We start from the raw sequence: 16,344 nt of genomic DNA, 5'->3' as shown, positions 1-16,344 counted from the left end.
TGCGGAAGCGCGGGAGACATAAACATCTACTATATAAACTTACCTAATCCGTTGTCAAATTATCCTCTGAACAATTCAAATTCAACAACACATCAATTGATTAATCCATCCAAGTCTATGTTAAAGAGACGATAAACAAGGATTAAACATCTATAACAATAGAGGCCTCTAAAGTGATAGAATCTAACATTAAACACATCAACGATGTCAAAATGTGAATTCAAAGGTGTAGATACATTCACACAAGCCTAAATCACAACTTGGAGCAACATTGAGAGTTTAGCCTAAACACATGATAAACATCACGATGAAAACCATAGGAAGCATGCTCTCGTTGAGTGGAATTGAGATTTGGAGACGGATAGTCGGAATGTTGGCCGGAATTTCTTCCTTCTCTTCTTCCTCCTCTCTTTCTCTCTTTTCCCCTCTCACTTTTCGTCCCAGGAAGTCTCTCTCCTTCCAAAAACCGCCTATAAACCAATTTGAACAATGAAATTCGGCAGTTATCGAGAAAAATGCCCTGCCCGGGAGAAATGATGACAATCCGGGCATTTTGTATGCCAACCCGGGCGTTTCCACTGTACCCGGGCGTTTTTTATGCCGAAAACGCCCGACCCGGGCGTTTTTGCCGGTTTTGACTGCTTCGCGCAACCTTCGTCAAATGGTCATAACTTCTTCATCCGAGCTCCGATTGAGGCGTACAGTATACCCACGCGAAGCTAATTCAAAGACGAAGATAATGGTGTTAAGATAAAAGAATTTGGACACCATCTTGATAGGCAACGAACAGTTTCAATCAGACCTTACTCCACATGTACATCTATCAACTAATATATAATAATCAAACCTTAATGATCAATTGATAGATGATTTAAATATACAAAATAGGAGAAAACTTGGAGTATAATTAGTACTTAAGAAACAAAATAGTATATCAGCCATTTCCCCAAATACTCATACCATATTCCTGATTCAAAGTATTCAAACATAAGCTTCGAACTGCGATTTGTTAGCCCTATATTTATCTAAAAATCTAGAAAATGAAACTATGTTGTAAGATTTTAAGTTTTTGGTGTGCACGCAGACTTTACAATTATCCATGTGGATCATATTTTGCCCGAAAATTTTAAAATTAGGTCGGATCCGAAAAAAAACACACTCCATCAAAATTTATGATTTTTCGTACTACTTTTATAATTTATGAGAAATAGCAAATTTTTTAAAAAGTTAATGTTTTAAGGACCAAAATCCTTTTATAATACACTTCACTTCCAACCGCAGACACAAAAATTTATTTTGTTACAAAAATAGCATTGTAGAACGATGCATACGTACTGAATTTAATAGTAGTATACTTATTTCACTGCTTTTGACAGTAATGAATATAAAATCATTATCCTCTCCCAAACAAAATATTGTACTTACCATGCAAATAAAATGCAATACTCCGAAATACACAAAAGTTGACAAAACCATTCAAGTTGGTAAGTGCTCATAGTACTCTCTCCGTTTCATAGAAATACTCCCTCCGTCCTAAAATAAGTGCAAAAACTTTTCTATACGGAATTTAAGGAAATGAAGTTTTGTTAGTAAAGTTGGAAAGTGAATAAATTAAAAGAGTTAATAAAGTAGAGAGAAAAAGTAAGAGAGAGAATACCAAAAAAAGAAATGACTCACTTATCTTGGGACGTCCCAAAAAAGAATGTGAGTCGCTTATCTTGGGACGGAGGGAGTATGTCATATTTTCTTTTTGCATCCGTCTCCTAGAAATAGTTCATACCATTTTTGACAACCTTCTTCTCCTCTTTTATTTTATTATGAGTAAACGCCAAAATTGGTCCTGAACATATGTCCATTTTACATTTTTCGTCCTAAACATTATCTTTTGGATTTTGTGGTACTGGACATATGAAAATTTGATCATTTTGGTCCTCCGTCAACATTTACGTTAAAAACTAACGGTCAACGGATTTAATCCCGAGTTTGACCAAATTAAACTTTTAATTCTGATTTTTTACTCCCTAATTAATTCTCTAATTATTTTTACACTTCAATTTCATCTTCTTCCTTCCTCTCATCTTTCATCTTCTTCCTTCCTCTTCCTCTCAAACCCTAGTTATGGAGGGTTCGACTTTCAGCGAACCGCCCTCCCCCACTATCTTCTTATTGGGAGGGGAGGAGCGAGTAGACGGAGACGAAGAGGCAAACCCAGGTCCGGCGCTTGCTCATGAGGCGGAGCAGCAGCGTCGTGGAATTGGAGAGCTCCGGCGGGGGAGTCCGCCATGGATTGATTGTTGATTTGGGGGAATATGGTTGGATTGAATTGAAATTGAGGTTTGCTTTTTGGGAGGGTTTTGTTTGCAGCTCGCTGCCTTTTTTTTTTTTTTTTGTTCTCTCTTTTTCACTCTCTCTTTTTGGTTTGAGTTTTTGATGCATTTCTGGGTAGTTTTTTCTTTTAGGATTTACAAGGAAGAAGATGAAATTGAATTTTTTTTTAGGATTTACAAGGAAGAAGATGAAATTGAAGTGTAAAAATAATTAGAAAATTAATTAGGGAGTAAAAAATCAGAAATTAAAGTTTAATTTGGTCAAACTCGATATTAAACCCGTTGACCGTAAGTTTTTAATGGAAATATTGACGGAGGACCAAAATGATCAAATTTTCATATGTTCAGGACCACAAAATCCAAAAGATAATGTTTAGGACCAAAACGTAAAATGGTCATATGTTCGGCACCAATTTTGGTCTTTACTTTTTTATTATTTATGGGCCACCATCCACTATACAATTTCAACTATTTTTTCTCTTTTATCTTATTTTACTGATTATGCATTAAAGCTCATGTCGGAGGGAGTGTCATTTTTGTTTGTATTAAATTTCTATAATGTATCCGTATGACCATATTCCTAACTGAATGTGTAACATGCATACTATATATAGATACAATGATTGGATAAGGATAACCACAGCATTTCACACGTTGTTGCAACAAACAATATTGCATCGAAATTGTAAATTTGGGCAAATACATTTACGTTGAGAAATTCAGATAAATAATTAATTAAGTAAAAAAATACTAAGAAAAATCAATTTTTTAATACTTCATTCGTCCCTAAAAATTTGTAACTTATTTCCTTTTTCGTTCGTTCCTAAAAATTTTTCACCTTTCACTTTTACCATTTTTGGCAGTGGATCCCACGTTCCACTAACTTATTCTCACTCACATTTTATTATAAAACTAATATATAAAAATAAGACCCACATACTGCTAACTTTTAATTAAACTCATTTTTATTACATTTCTTAAAACTCACGTCGGGTTAAAGGATGCCAAATTATTAGGAGCGGAGAGTGTATTATTTTTCTAGACAAGCATTATTCAATTCGCAATCTTAGAAATTGCCAAGTTTTTTTAATAGGTTAATTTATATAAATGGACCGCATATTCAGCTGCTAAGATCCATAATCCGTTAATCAGTTACGGGCTAAGCCCATAAATTAAGGTGGGCTGAGCAGTGCTTTATCTACTCACATCACATGCAGTGTTAGTTTCACATACTTTAATAAAAGTTCTCTCTAGATTTTCCTTTTTCATAATTTTATCATGCCCTTTCCGCTTTAATATAGTCGCAGTGTTTCTTTTTAAGATATTTCAATATAATAGAGTCAATTACTATATTTTTAGAAAAAAATCTTACTCTCTCCGTCACGAGATAAGTGAGCAAAAAATTTTCGACACGAGATTTAAGGAAATGAGGCTTTGTTAGTAATGTGAAAGTGAATAAAGTAAAAAAGTTAATAAAGTAAGAGAAAAGTAAGAGAGAAAATACCAAAAAAAACGAAATGGCTCACTTATCTTGGGATGTTCCAAAAAGGAATGTGAGTAGCTTATTTTGCGACGGAGGGAGTACTTTTTTTCTCTCTCTCGTATGCTAAATTTATTCTTTTTTATCTCTCTTACTCCATCTGTTCCATAGTAGTGGAGACATTTCTTTTCATCACGAAGATTAAGAAAAATGTGTTTAATGTATTAAATAAAAAGATAATAAAGTAGGAGAGATGAAAAAATAGAGAGAATAAAAGTAAAAGAGAGGAAACATAAGTTAGAAGATATGTGTTGACCTTTACTAAAACAGAAAATGACTCCACTACTATGTAACATACCAAATGACAAAATGATTCTACTACTATGGAACAGAGGGGGTAATTATTCTCTAGTCTCTACTACTTTAGTCTCTCTCCTTACATATTACTCTCTCCGTCCCACATTTGGAGTCACTTATTGTTATGGCTCGAGTTTTAAGAAAGAGTTTAAGTGTGTAATAAATGAAGTGAGATGGTGCAGTATGTAATAAATGAAGTGAGATGACAGAGTGTGTAATAAATGAAGTGAGATGATGGAGTTGGTGAAGGTGAGTCCCTTTTAACTTTTGATTTTTGTTTTGATTTATTTTAATGTAGATAATGACATTTTTATGTAATTTTGATGAAAAATGAGGTAAAATTGTATGACCAAATATGGAAAATTCAAAAAGTGACTCTTAAATTGAGACGGACTTTTATGGCAAAAAGTGACTCTTAATCTGGGACGGAGGGAGTAATATACATTTACTCCCTCCGTCCGCGAATAGGAGTCCCGTTTTTTCATTTTAGTCCGTCTGCAAATAGGAGTCATGTTCACTTTTACCGTAAATGGTATAGGGTCCCACCTTCCACTAACTCATTCCACTCACATGTCATTTAAAACTAATATACACAAGTGGGACCCCTGTTCCACTAACTTTTTTCCACTCACTTTTCTTAACATTTCTTAAAACTCGTGCCGCCAAAAATTTGGACTCCTAATGGTGGACGGAAGGAGTATTTCTTATATCTGTGCTAAAAAAGAACCGAACCGAGTATAACTAAAACCTATTATGGCTAGATATGGTATATAGTTCCAACTTTAGAGCTTTTCAATTTCAAGAAACTTATTAGTAAAAAAAAACTTGGACTTCGGTGAGAACTTTGATTTTGGTAATAGTAAAACGGTGGCTAGTTTGTTAACATTTCACAAAGCACCAGCAATGGCTTACAAACTCCCTCTCCATTCCCGTTCTTCCTCAGCTGCATTCTTGAATGGTTTGACCGTGAACGGCCGGCTTTGATGCACAGGCAACGGAAACTGCCCTCGCTAACTTGGGGGTCCGATTGAATTGGATATACCATCAACATTCTGTCAGTGAAGTTGTGGAAAATGAACATGCAGCTCAATGCATAAAGAACAATGAAGTGAAGCATTGTGGATCCTTAACTGAATGTGCTGAGTCATCAAGTGAGGATCAAGCTGGTGCACCTAAGACCAAAAGCAGAGGATCCATGTTTGAGTCTACACTGATGAATGAGGCTCCAGCTGTGATGAAGGACCACTCCTTGAGTTGGAGAGACGTGGCAGCTAAAGCTGGAAAGATGCCAAATTGAACTTGGATAGAGTTTTGTTACCAGCTGCTTTTAGGGTTATGAATGGTTGCTTTCTAGAACCTTCACTTGATGTTATATATATAGTGATACAATGTATTCTCGTTGGTTTTGATATATGAAGAAAGCTTACTACTTTGAGCAAATGTGCTTTGTTATCTTTATTTCTCTAGCTATGCATTTGGGTCTTTTTCATTACATTCCACTTCAGGTTGCTAACGACGATGCTTATGCCAGTGTAATTGTCATTTCCTGTCTTGCTTCTTCTCCGATGAATATTCAATGATCAAACATGCATCTGAATTTGATGATGTGTTGTGCACAATTTGGGGTTGTGTTTCCTTCACAACTCAATGCATAGGAAAATCAAATTTATATTTCTAATTGTTTTGATGTTGAAACAAAGTAGTGTTTACTCATCCCTGAGCTCAGGATAGAAAGAAGAAGAAAGGCAAGAACTACTACCAACACAAATTGTCTCAATGATTCAATATTTGACATAAATACTTTAAACTTAATGCAAATAAGAGCCAACAACAAACCTCACAAGAAAATAATCCACCACCATTCAAACTCTTTCTAAACCATAAATGCATTACACTATCCAACCAACAACCTTCATCTTCTTCAGAAGATATACTCTTGACAATTTTATATATTTCTACAGTTTATTCCAGACAGGGAGGATTACTTTGCCATCATAACCTTAACAAACTCTTCATAGTTGATTTGGCCGTCGCCATCCACGTCGGCCTCCTTGATCATCTCATCTACTTCCTCGTCGGTCAGTTTCTCGCCCAGATTTGTCATCACATGGCGCAGCTCAGCAGCAGAGATGAAACCATTCTGGTCCTTGTCGAAGACACGGAACGCCTCTTTCAGCTCCTCCTCGGAGTCAGTATCCTTCATCTTCCTAGCCATGAGGTTCAAGAACTCTGGGAAGTCAATAGTTCCATTCCCATCAGCATCAACCTCGTTGATCATATCTTGGAGCTCAGCCTCGGTCGGGTTCTGACCAAGTGATCTCATCACAGTACCCAGCTCCTTTGTCGTGATGCAGCCTAGAGGTGAGCCGAGTTAGTTAAAGGGAGGTTTGACCACATAGGTTGTGTCTAGTAGCTAGTCGAGAATTCATTAAGCATATTACTTAAGCCCTTGGATCTTCCCAAAAAGAAAGAATTATCACTAAAAGCAAAATCAAGACAACAAAAAAATATCTACACCTTTGTTGTGAAGCATAGACAAAATGGTATAGCTCTTAACGTATTACACAACACCAACAAAACCCAAGCATCTTTTACGAGATTAAAGAGGTGTAAACATCAGAAAACCACCTTCCACCCTTTACCTCAATTGCAACTCAAATTGTATTAGAGCATATTCATATCAACTACAGCAAACGTGGTCGAATTAAGAAGCATAATCATATTGAATATGTTCATACTCTACCTCCCTACGTAGACTAACTAATCTGATTTAATCTTCATATTTACTTTTATGCATCCCAAATCAAAAACCACCACTTTCATTCTCCTAAGGAATCATGACATTCACAAAGGACCACCAGCCTGAATCTAAACACTACAGCTCGGTTCCCTGATGATCGAATAAAGAACCATCCACCCTGGAAGTGGAAGAAGCGCCAGAGAAAAACCATACTATGGTGAAGACAATTGACACAGTTACACTACGCCATTTTCCTAACGAGGAAATAGTCAAAAGGAAACCAGCAACCCCATTCAAACACCACCACACCCATTTTTCAGACGCCGAACTTAACCATCAGCCTAAATTACCAAACAGCAGCATACTCAATTCTACTATGAACACTGCAACCGCACTCAGGTTTAGATAATTTATCAAAGCCACAGCTCTAGTCCATGTAAGATCAATTTCTTTTCATCTATAACTTTGATTACGATACCAAAGCAGATCTATGGAAAACTACCCATCCATCGAAAAAATTAGCCACTAAGAGCTAACGAGCTCGCATGACACACATAAAAGTCCCAAAAACAGAAGATTCAAGCAATAAAAACCTAATCCCAGTTATACCTAAGTATCAAGATACACTTTTTTTTTTAACAGAAAGGGATAGCTGGAATTAGGTTTTTATTGCTCGATTCCAATCAATGTTTTTATACTTCAACCTCCCAAATATTAAACATATGCTATTTCGCCCAAAAATTCAATCAATGTAAACGTATTAACAGATAGTATATCTAAACAGAATCAATTATTTTAACCGCACAAAAACAACAATATCATATCCAGCGCAGAAACAAAGCAAGCCATGATGAAAGAGAGATTAATCAGAGAGAGAGAGAACCATCTCCATCCTTATCGAAAAGGCTGAAGGCCTCCTTGAACTCAGAGATCTGATCGTCCGTCAATTGATCCGCCATTTCTTCTCAACTAACCTTTTATCTGTATTAATAAATTATGGTTCGGATTTTTTTTTTGTCGATGAAATGAGGAGGAGAGGTATGATGAAACTGATGAAGGAGATAACTACGCGGAGTGCGATTAAGTCAGCGTTATATATCAGCTACACAAACTATCAAACAAATGGGATGAATGAAAAGGACAGGTAATTAAAAGTCGATAGATAAATATAGTAGAATTTCGTAATTTTATTTCCTTTCGCTTTTAATCCTCCTTCCTCCCGACTTTCCCGCTTTGCCCTTTAATATTTCTGGTTTTAATCATTTTTCTCCTCGAAATTTCTTGCTACCTTATTGTTTCACCTCATATTTCAACATACTAGTGGACAAAACAGCGTCAACGACATAGATTTGGATATGGTTAATGTTTAATCGTTCTAATTTGTAAATTTAATTAATCGTCATTTCTTTACAAATACTACTATCTCAACAATATGTTGGGGGCACAATGGTTATTAAACACCCGGGACATATTTTCTGCCAAAAACATCCAATTGTCTAATATTGATTTTAATAAATTCGCAGGAAAAGAATTAAAGATGTATGGCCTCTTTACTTTTCTGTCTCTATCTTCAGATCCAATAATACTAGGAAACGCGTATCTAACGCGGAGTGTCTTTACATTGCCACGTAATGTATGGATTTGGGCCGCTTGATTTTAATTTAGACCGGTCCGTATCTATTGGGCTTTTGTATCTCACGGCTGGCTAAAAACAAGTGCTTCAAATCTACTTGTCCTATACTATACTTGATTCATCCTCTATAAATGTGGTTTGATTAGCTAAGGGTTTGACTATTTAGATAGAGTTGTTTTTTTTGGTGAATTGAATATAAAATAGAATAAGGGACCATATTTAAAAATGAAAAGTATTACACGTTTAGGAACATCAAATATTTCTAACTTACATGAGATTGAGAATAACGAATAATTTATTAGTAAATGTGGTTTGAAACTTTGAAGGGACAAATGATTAGCTAAGGGTTTGACTTATATAGAAAGAGTAGTTTTTTTTTTGGTAAATATCATAGGGAGGTCATATATAAAATAGAATAAGAGACCATATTTCAACATGAAAAGTATTACACGAACATCAAATATTTTTAACTAATTAATTAGGTTCGAGCCAAAAATTGCCGTTGAAAAAGGACGGTAGTTACAAAACTATTACTCCCTCCTTTCCTTCATTGGAATCATTTTTCCAATCTTGAGAACTTCCATTGCAGTAGTTAAGTTATTCTTATATATATATATTAGTAACACCTTTTCTAACTCTTACTTTACTTTTACTTAGTCTATTCTTTCTAATTGTTCACTTTTTATTCTATTTTCTCTAGCTACTTTTTTTTATCTCTATTACCTTTTTTATCTATCTACTTGACATACTACTTGCTACTAAATATCCATTTCTTAAACTCTGTGCTGAAAAATTTCGCCTCAACTATGAGATAACCGAGAGAGTATTTTTTATTAGGCTTTACCTTTTCTATATACGTAGAAATACAGAGTAGGTTTCAATCTCTCAATAAAGAAATGAGAATTCGAATACAAATTATCCAAAGACAAAATCATTTATGCGGAATGAAATGTTAAAATAAGAAATGTGCCGAGGTTTTTTGTCACTGTTGGCCCTAATTTGCAATATTTAGTGATAGATTGTGATAAATTTTACAAGTCGACTCTATTTTGATAAATTGCTGTATCAATTTATAGATTATTAACACGACTTTCAAATCCAAACCTGTAAAAAATATTGCAAAAATCGTAACATCAAATTTGTAAAAAATACTACTCCATTCTTTAGCAATACATGATAGGTAAATATTGTTATAATGCATGTACACTAAAAATCAAGAATTAAAGATTACAAATTTACAACGATAAATGAAAGAAAAGATCTATAAACAATACTTCCAACTTGAAATAATAATCGTATCCGTTGACAATTGAAACTAAAAGATACTCCCTCCGTCCCAATAAATATGAAATAATTGGTTTCCGGCACGTGATTTTATGCAGTTTTGTTTTGTGAGTTAATGAAAAGAGAGTAAAGTAAGAGAGATGGAAAAGTAGAGAGAGTAATGTTTCCATTTTAGGAAAAGTTTCAAGTTTAGTGGGACAACCAAAAAATGAAAACGTTTCACTTTTAATGGGACAGAGGGAGTATATTACAACTATCCCATATCGGTGTACAAAGAGAACTGAAATCACTATATAAGTCTCATGGGCCATTCCTCCTATCACCAATTGGTTTTAGGATGGATCCCATGGATTTCTATCATCGTATCAGAGCGGGTCGCCGACTGTGGGCAAATTTAACTGACCCAGCAGTATATCTGAAGCGAAACCGAAAAAATGACTGACACATCAGTATATTTGGGCCGAAACCAAAAAAATGACTAACCCATCAGTATATCTGGGTTTATAATTTGGGCCAGTGTCCAACCGATCGGGAAAAAAAATTGGGCCAATCGTCCAACCGATTAGAAAAAAGTTCAACCCCTCCAATGTTCACCTTGAAGGGTTTGAGGGAGGGTGTTGACAATTGAAACTAAAAGATACTCTCTCCATCCCAAGGAAGATGACCCCTTTCTTGGGGGGCACGGGATTTTATGCAAATTTATTTTGTATGTTGAGAGGAGAGAGTAAAGTAAGAGAGAAAGAATAAAGTAGAGATAAAAGTGTTTCTATTTTAAATAATGAGTCATCTTAGTTGGGACAAACTAAAAAGGAAAGTGAGTCATCTTCAATGGGACAGAGGAAGTATATTACAACGAACTGAAATCACTATATAAGTCTCATGGGCCCTTCCTCCTATCACCAATTGATTTTAGACGGATCCCATGGATTTCTATCAGTATCAATAGCAACTTGTCCCCAAATGCTAAACTCATACCATCTCTTACAATTGTACAATAATGGGAGCTGTTCCTAGATTGGAATCTTGTACTTGGGTTGTTCAAGTTTGCCAAAACCATAATAAAGTTTACATCTTCAATACAATAGTAAAAATCATATACTGTGTCATTACATATACCATCATTATAATATAAGATTATGGTTCTTTTTTATTACACTCCAGATTATGACACAATTATTAACATAAATTATGATAAGTAAATCTGATTGTAATAGATGAAACTCGACTAATACACGTGATGCATGTGGCATGCTCATCACAGCTAGTGGGCGTTTTTTTTAACAAAACAAAGATATGATCCTAGATTTTATTACAAGAAATGAATAAACAAATTACAAAACAGTGCTAACAACTCTTTTGTATATATATATACTTATCATACACACTACTCCCATCCAACCTGCTCTATTTGGCATTGTTCATAGTTCCAAAATAACAAAATCTGCTCTTTCCTTTTTGGCATCGTACATATTCGGCAGTTGAAGAAGAAGACGAACAAGTGATTTACTGTAATTTTTTTTATAAGCTGATTCATGCTTTCTTGGCTGATTGTGTGTGTTCATAATGAGTTGAGATATTGATCCTCTTAATCTTGTGCTGTGGCAATCATTTTCTAGTAAATTTATAATTTACGCAGATTTTGACTTATGAATTTATTGTGCATTTAGGTTCTTCAAATGCTTTTTTAATTAGTAGCATGTTAATTATGAGATCTACTGTTAATAAATTCTAAATGTTTGTATTAACTCTGTTAGGCTCAAATTTATAGTTGCAATAGTTTGTGTTTTCATCCACAGAAGAGACACTGAGTCATCATAAATGGAGGCAACGATGAAGGAACAGCTGCTGCCGAACAATGGTGAAGATCTAAAGAAAAAGATATGGAATGAGAGCAAGAAAATGTGGATTGTTGCTGCCCCTGCTATCTTAATCAGATTCTCAACTTTTGGGGTAAATGTTGTCAGCCAAGCTTTCGTAGGCCATATTGGTGCCACGGAGCTTGCTGCATACACGCTCGTCTACTCGGTGCTTCTCAGAATCTCCAATGGCATACTGGTATATAAATATTCATACTTCAGAAGACTTCCTTTAGGCCTCATAGGGACTAATGTTTTTTGTTTACATTTTGTGAGCAGGTTGGCATGAATAGCGGATTTGGAACGCTGCACGGGCAAGCGTTTGGTGCTAAGCAGTACCATAATCTGGGGATATATCTCCAGCAAGGGTGGATTGTGTTGCCTACCGTCTCGACTATACTCTGTCCGCTGCTAGTTTTCGCTGCTCCGATCCTAAAAGCGTTAGGCCAAGACCAACTCATTGCAGATACCGCGGGAATCATAGCTCTGTGGTTCATTCCATTAACGTTTTCGTTTGCTGTGCTATGTGCCTCCAATATGTTTCTGCAGTCACAGAGCAAGATCATCGTGCTCTCGTGCTTATCCACTTTTTCCCTATTAGTACACGTCTTCCTCTCGTGGCTTCTCACCGTGAGGTTTGAATTTGGATTGACTGGTGCCATGGTCTCAACCACTCTGGCGTATTGGATCCCGAATGTAGGCCAGATTATCTACATTGTCTGTGGTGGCTGTCGGGAGACGTGGAGAGGCTTCACAGCGTTGGCATTCAAGGATCTCGGGCACACAGTCAAGATTGGTGTGACCTCGTGCCTCATGTTCAGGTTCGGGTTCTGTTTTGGTACTAAAAAGTGTGTCGGTTTTAGTTAGCGTGACGTGATTTGTTTTTAGCCTTGCAATGGCAGCCTCGAGTTCTGGTACAATGCAGTGGCGATTCTGTTGAGTGGAAACATGGTGAATGCTGAGGTTTCTGTTGATGCTCTTTCTATCTGGTAATAATAATAATTAAGCAATGTCTAGTTTTATTATGAAATTAGACATTTCTTTTTTATATATATGTGTCATTTGTTTCAGCCTCAACATGAATGGGTGGGCTCAAATGATATCCATAGGTTTCATGGCTACTGCAAGGTACACATTTTACATATAGATATGGTGTTAGGTTTGGCAAGATTGTTGAGTTATTTGACGTTCGGTCGCACTACAGCGTTCGCGTGGCTAATGAGCTGGGGAGGGGAAACGCGGGAGCAGCAAAGTTTGCGATTCTTATGATACTAGTTACCTCATTTTCCATCGCGCTTGTGGTGTTTGTGCTGTTTATGTTGTGGAGGGATCAGCTAGCTTACGCGTTCACAACAAGCGAGGGAGTGGCGGGGGAGGTAGCACGTTTGTCGCCTCTTCTTGGGTATAGCTTGCTTCTCAACGGCGTTCAGCCTATACTTTCAGGCGTGGCCGCGGGGGCGGGACGACAAGCCACGGTCACATATGTCAACCTCGCATCCTACTATTTGATAGGAATACCTTTGGCAGTTATACTTGGTTTTAGCCTAAATTTGCAAGTTCAAGTGAGAATTCTATTGCTAATTGTTAATTAGTTATGATTATAATTATTTGACAATAAAATGTGACTAATGTTTGTTTGATAGGGTGTCTGGATTGGGATGATAATCGGGTCGACTGTCCAAACCGTTATACTTGTCGTCATGACTTGCATGACTGACTGGGATGAACAGGTAAGTAAACTTGTGTATAGTTTAGTTTTAAAAAAAAAACTTATATATAATTATATCAAAACTATAATTCATCTTCATCTGCAGATTCGTCTAGCACACAAACGAATCAATCGCCCACTCATTTCGGAGTTGCCTCAGAATTGAAACCTTAATTCCACACAACACAACCATTCTACTTCAATTTCATCTATTATTTGAATTCAGATTTTCAATATTAGTAATTTCTTATGGTAAGGGTTTCGAGCACATTTTGGGATGGATTTTTTCAGTTCCTAAACGACGGACGCTTTAGGGATATAATTCAAGACAATATTAGTATGATCACAGTTGCTCACACGACATATATCATTTTCAATTTTCCACAGGACATATATCATTTTCAATTTTCCACCAATATCATTTAATTAATACTTTATCACATTTGACATACATTCATATAGCATTGAGTCGCATAAATAGCCCAATTAATACATTCATTTGACACTACGTAAAACGCTTGCCGTGTGGCGCCCGTTCAAAATCATATAATATTTTCAATCGCGCATGGACCGATCGAATATCACATTCTTTCTGCCGCGCGCGGACCGATCGAGATATTTTGGTGCACCAATATATATCACATTGCCACCGCGTGTGGCCCACTTGAGTATATATAATGGTTCCCCCGCGTGGAGACCGATCGGACCCACATATAATCTTGTTCTTGTACCATGGTACACGAATATTTCCATCGCCTTGACTCATGCTAAATTTGCAATCAATATGTCACCCACAAGTGTATGGGGTATGTAGCACGTGGCAAGTTGAAATTATCGATCCTCGAAGACTAAATGCCGGCTTGAGTACTACGATGCAACTTTGAACACTTTCTAGACTAATAGAAGGGGTTTTTGATTTTTCTTAAGCTACGAGCTAAGAACAAAGAACAAGTAAGCAAATAAGAGCAAATTAGGAAACTAAAACAAATAAATGGTAGTTTTCACTCAAATTGGGAAGGTAGGGATATGGATCCGTTGGTATGGATCACGGGTGTTCACCTCGGGATCATGCTCATCTATTGGGTCTCATGTGTGGCTAGGAAGGTCGGGTTAGTTGGTTAGACCCCCTCTCGGGTGCATCTAACGCGTTGATCGGCCTCTAATGTCGGAGTCTCCTCCCTACACTTCAAGACCGACTCCTAAGACCTACGGACCCAAGCCCTCTCTCTAGCTATGCATCTCTCAATAACATAAAACGCACGAAGTTGTCGATTATTTAACAATCTAACCAAACATCTCTCAATGACAATGATTAGAACAAGACATCCAATTGGTAGCTAAGCAATTAGACAATGAAAAAGCCCAATAACCAACAAAACCATCACAAAAGAGATAGATAAGCATAAATCAAGGTTTAACCCATGGATTCCATACAAACTTCACCAATATCCTTAGTAAAGACTTAGCTACTCATAATGGAAGCTAAAACAAAAGTAAATACATGAACATCAAAGGAAAACATAGTAGAAATGGAAAATAGAACTCCCTAAGGTGGACTTGATGTTGGGGAGAATCTTTCTTCTTCAATCTCTTGAAGATGGAAGCCTCCTTGCCTTTAATCCTCTTGAATCTCTCGATTTCTCTCTCTATTTTGTAGTGGGGGAAGTTAGGATTCGAAAATGAGTGAGAACCCTTTTATACTCGGAGTGAAAAAGGGAAAAAATGGATATCTGTGTAAAACGCCCGATCGGGCGATTGGCAATATGAAAAATGCCCGATCGGGCAATCCGGAAATATCGCGATGTCAGCCAAAAACGCCCGATCGGGCTTTTTTCCGGATGCGAAAAGCCCGAACGGATTTTCTCTTTGGAATTCTCTATGCTTCAAAACGCCTGATCGGGCATTTCTTCGGATGAAAAATGCCCGATCGGGCGAAGTCCATGAAATCATCCATTTGCTCCGTTTTAACATGTTTTTACTTCAAAATCCCAACAAACTCATTATTTCATCAAATCAACGACTATATGGGTTAAAACCTATTATAAACACCTTAATTCAATAAAAACATGGGTTAAACACCTCTAAAGCATCCTAAACTATGAGATTGTCACACGTGTGGACCGATCGGACTTAAGTATCAAACTCGAGCATGCATCATAATGTCCTACAAATATTTCCTGCGTGGAGACCGATCCGACTCAAGTTATGAACTCGAGATGGTGTACAATTACCCCAGAACATAGATCCCAAAACTAAAATGATAGTAGTAATGTACATAACATAAAAATTCACATCAAATTCTTATTTATGCTTCTGTTTTACTTTCGATTAACACAAATAGAGCATAAATACGTGTAGCATGTAAGAGCATCCACAATGGTGGCGAGCGGGCCGGCTAGCCGATTCCCGGCACTGGTCGATCCGCTCGCCGAACCATTGCAACCGGCGAGCGTTGGCCGATCGGCTGGCCGCCATTGTAGGCGGGCGATCGGACAACAATTTTTTTTTAATTAAATTTTTGAAACACTATATATACGCGATTTTCACGTCATTTTCATTCGCACCACTTGTGTTAACGAGTTTTCTCTCTCTCCTAATTTCTGTACAAGAGCAACAACGCGAAATGAGTAACGCGGGTGGTAGTAGTTGTAGTAATGGTGGGGATGCTGAGGAGTACGAACGGCAAATGAACGAAGCATTGGAGGCCTATACGTCCGGTGAGATAGACCGGCTGATACAAAGGCTTTGCAGCTGGCGGTACCTCGACCTCGACCCGTTGTCCACCGCCGAGCAGTGATTGATCGGGATCACCAAGTTGCACATTAGCGGCTATATGACGACTACTTCGCTCTGGAGCCGCGGTTTGGGGCCAACCTTTTCAGGCGGCGTTTTAGGATGCACAGGGAGCTGTTTATGCGTATCGTTGACGCTTTAGAGCAACGATACCTGTGTTTCCAGT

At 37.1% G+C, this 16,344-nt stretch overlaps 2 protein-coding genes across 3 annotated transcripts; one reads left to right on the top strand and one right to left on the bottom strand.

The window, feature by feature from the left end:
- Window positions 1-5,932: 5,932 nt before the first annotated feature.
- On the bottom strand, window positions 5,933-7,990 carry LOC125195787 (calmodulin-2). Its single transcript, XM_048094020.1, has 2 exons — window positions 7,788-7,990; window positions 5,933-6,519 (listed from the first exon to the last, which is right to left on the bottom strand). Exons 1-2 carry the CDS (start codon window positions 7,861-7,863, stop codon window positions 6,146-6,148), a joined length of 450 nt encoding a protein of 149 aa, XP_047949977.1. The 5' UTR covers window positions 7,864-7,990; the 3' UTR covers window positions 5,933-6,145.
- A 3,239-nt stretch (window positions 7,991-11,229) lies between these two features.
- LOC125197041 (protein DETOXIFICATION 21-like) lies at window positions 11,230-13,728 on the top strand. Of its 2 annotated transcripts, none has more exons than XM_048095736.1 (8): window positions 11,230-11,329; window positions 11,618-11,876; window positions 11,957-12,498; window positions 12,580-12,666; window positions 12,749-12,805; window positions 12,882-13,239; window positions 13,321-13,407; window positions 13,492-13,728. In XM_048095736.1, exons 2-8 carry the CDS (start codon window positions 11,640-11,642, stop codon window positions 13,549-13,551), a joined length of 1,428 nt encoding a protein of 475 aa, XP_047951693.1. In that variant the 5' UTR covers window positions 11,230-11,329; window positions 11,618-11,639; the 3' UTR covers window positions 13,552-13,728. The 2 variants fall into 2 exon arrangements, with proteins under 2 accessions (XP_047951693.1, XP_047951692.1); XM_048095735.1 differs by having other exon boundaries at window positions 11,276-11,329; window positions 11,599-11,876.
- Window positions 13,729-16,344: the final 2,616 nt, after the last annotated feature.

Source organism: Salvia hispanica, chromosome 6, assembly GCF_023119035.1.
Source record: "Salvia hispanica cultivar TCC Black 2014 chromosome 6, UniMelb_Shisp_WGS_1.0, whole genome shotgun sequence".
NCBI classification, from domain to species: domain Eukaryota; kingdom Viridiplantae; phylum Streptophyta; class Magnoliopsida; order Lamiales; family Lamiaceae; genus Salvia; species Salvia hispanica.
This window is presented reverse-complemented; position numbering and strand designations above follow the sequence as displayed.

Excerpts from the sequence above, each read along its gene's own strand:
- LOC125197041 (XM_048095736.1), top strand. The coding sequence starts at position 11,640 with ATGGAGGCAACGATGAAGGAACAGCTGCTGCCGAACAATGGTGAAGAT. Across the intron at positions 12,667-12,748 it reads GTTGATGCTCTTTCTATCTG|CCTCAACATGAATGGGTGGG; the intron begins GTAATAATAATA and ends CATTTGTTTCAG. Across the intron at positions 13,408-13,491 it reads TGACTGACTGGGATGAACAG|ATTCGTCTAGCACACAAACG; the intron begins GTAAGTAAACTT and ends CTTCATCTGCAG.
- LOC125195787 (XM_048094020.1), bottom strand. The coding sequence starts at position 7,863 with ATGGCGGATCAATTGACGGACGATCAGATCTCTGAGTTCAAGGAGGCC. Across the intron at positions 6,520-7,787 it reads TTTCGATAAGGATGGAGATG|GCTGCATCACGACAAAGGAG; the intron begins GTTCTCTCTCTC and ends GCTCACCTCTAG.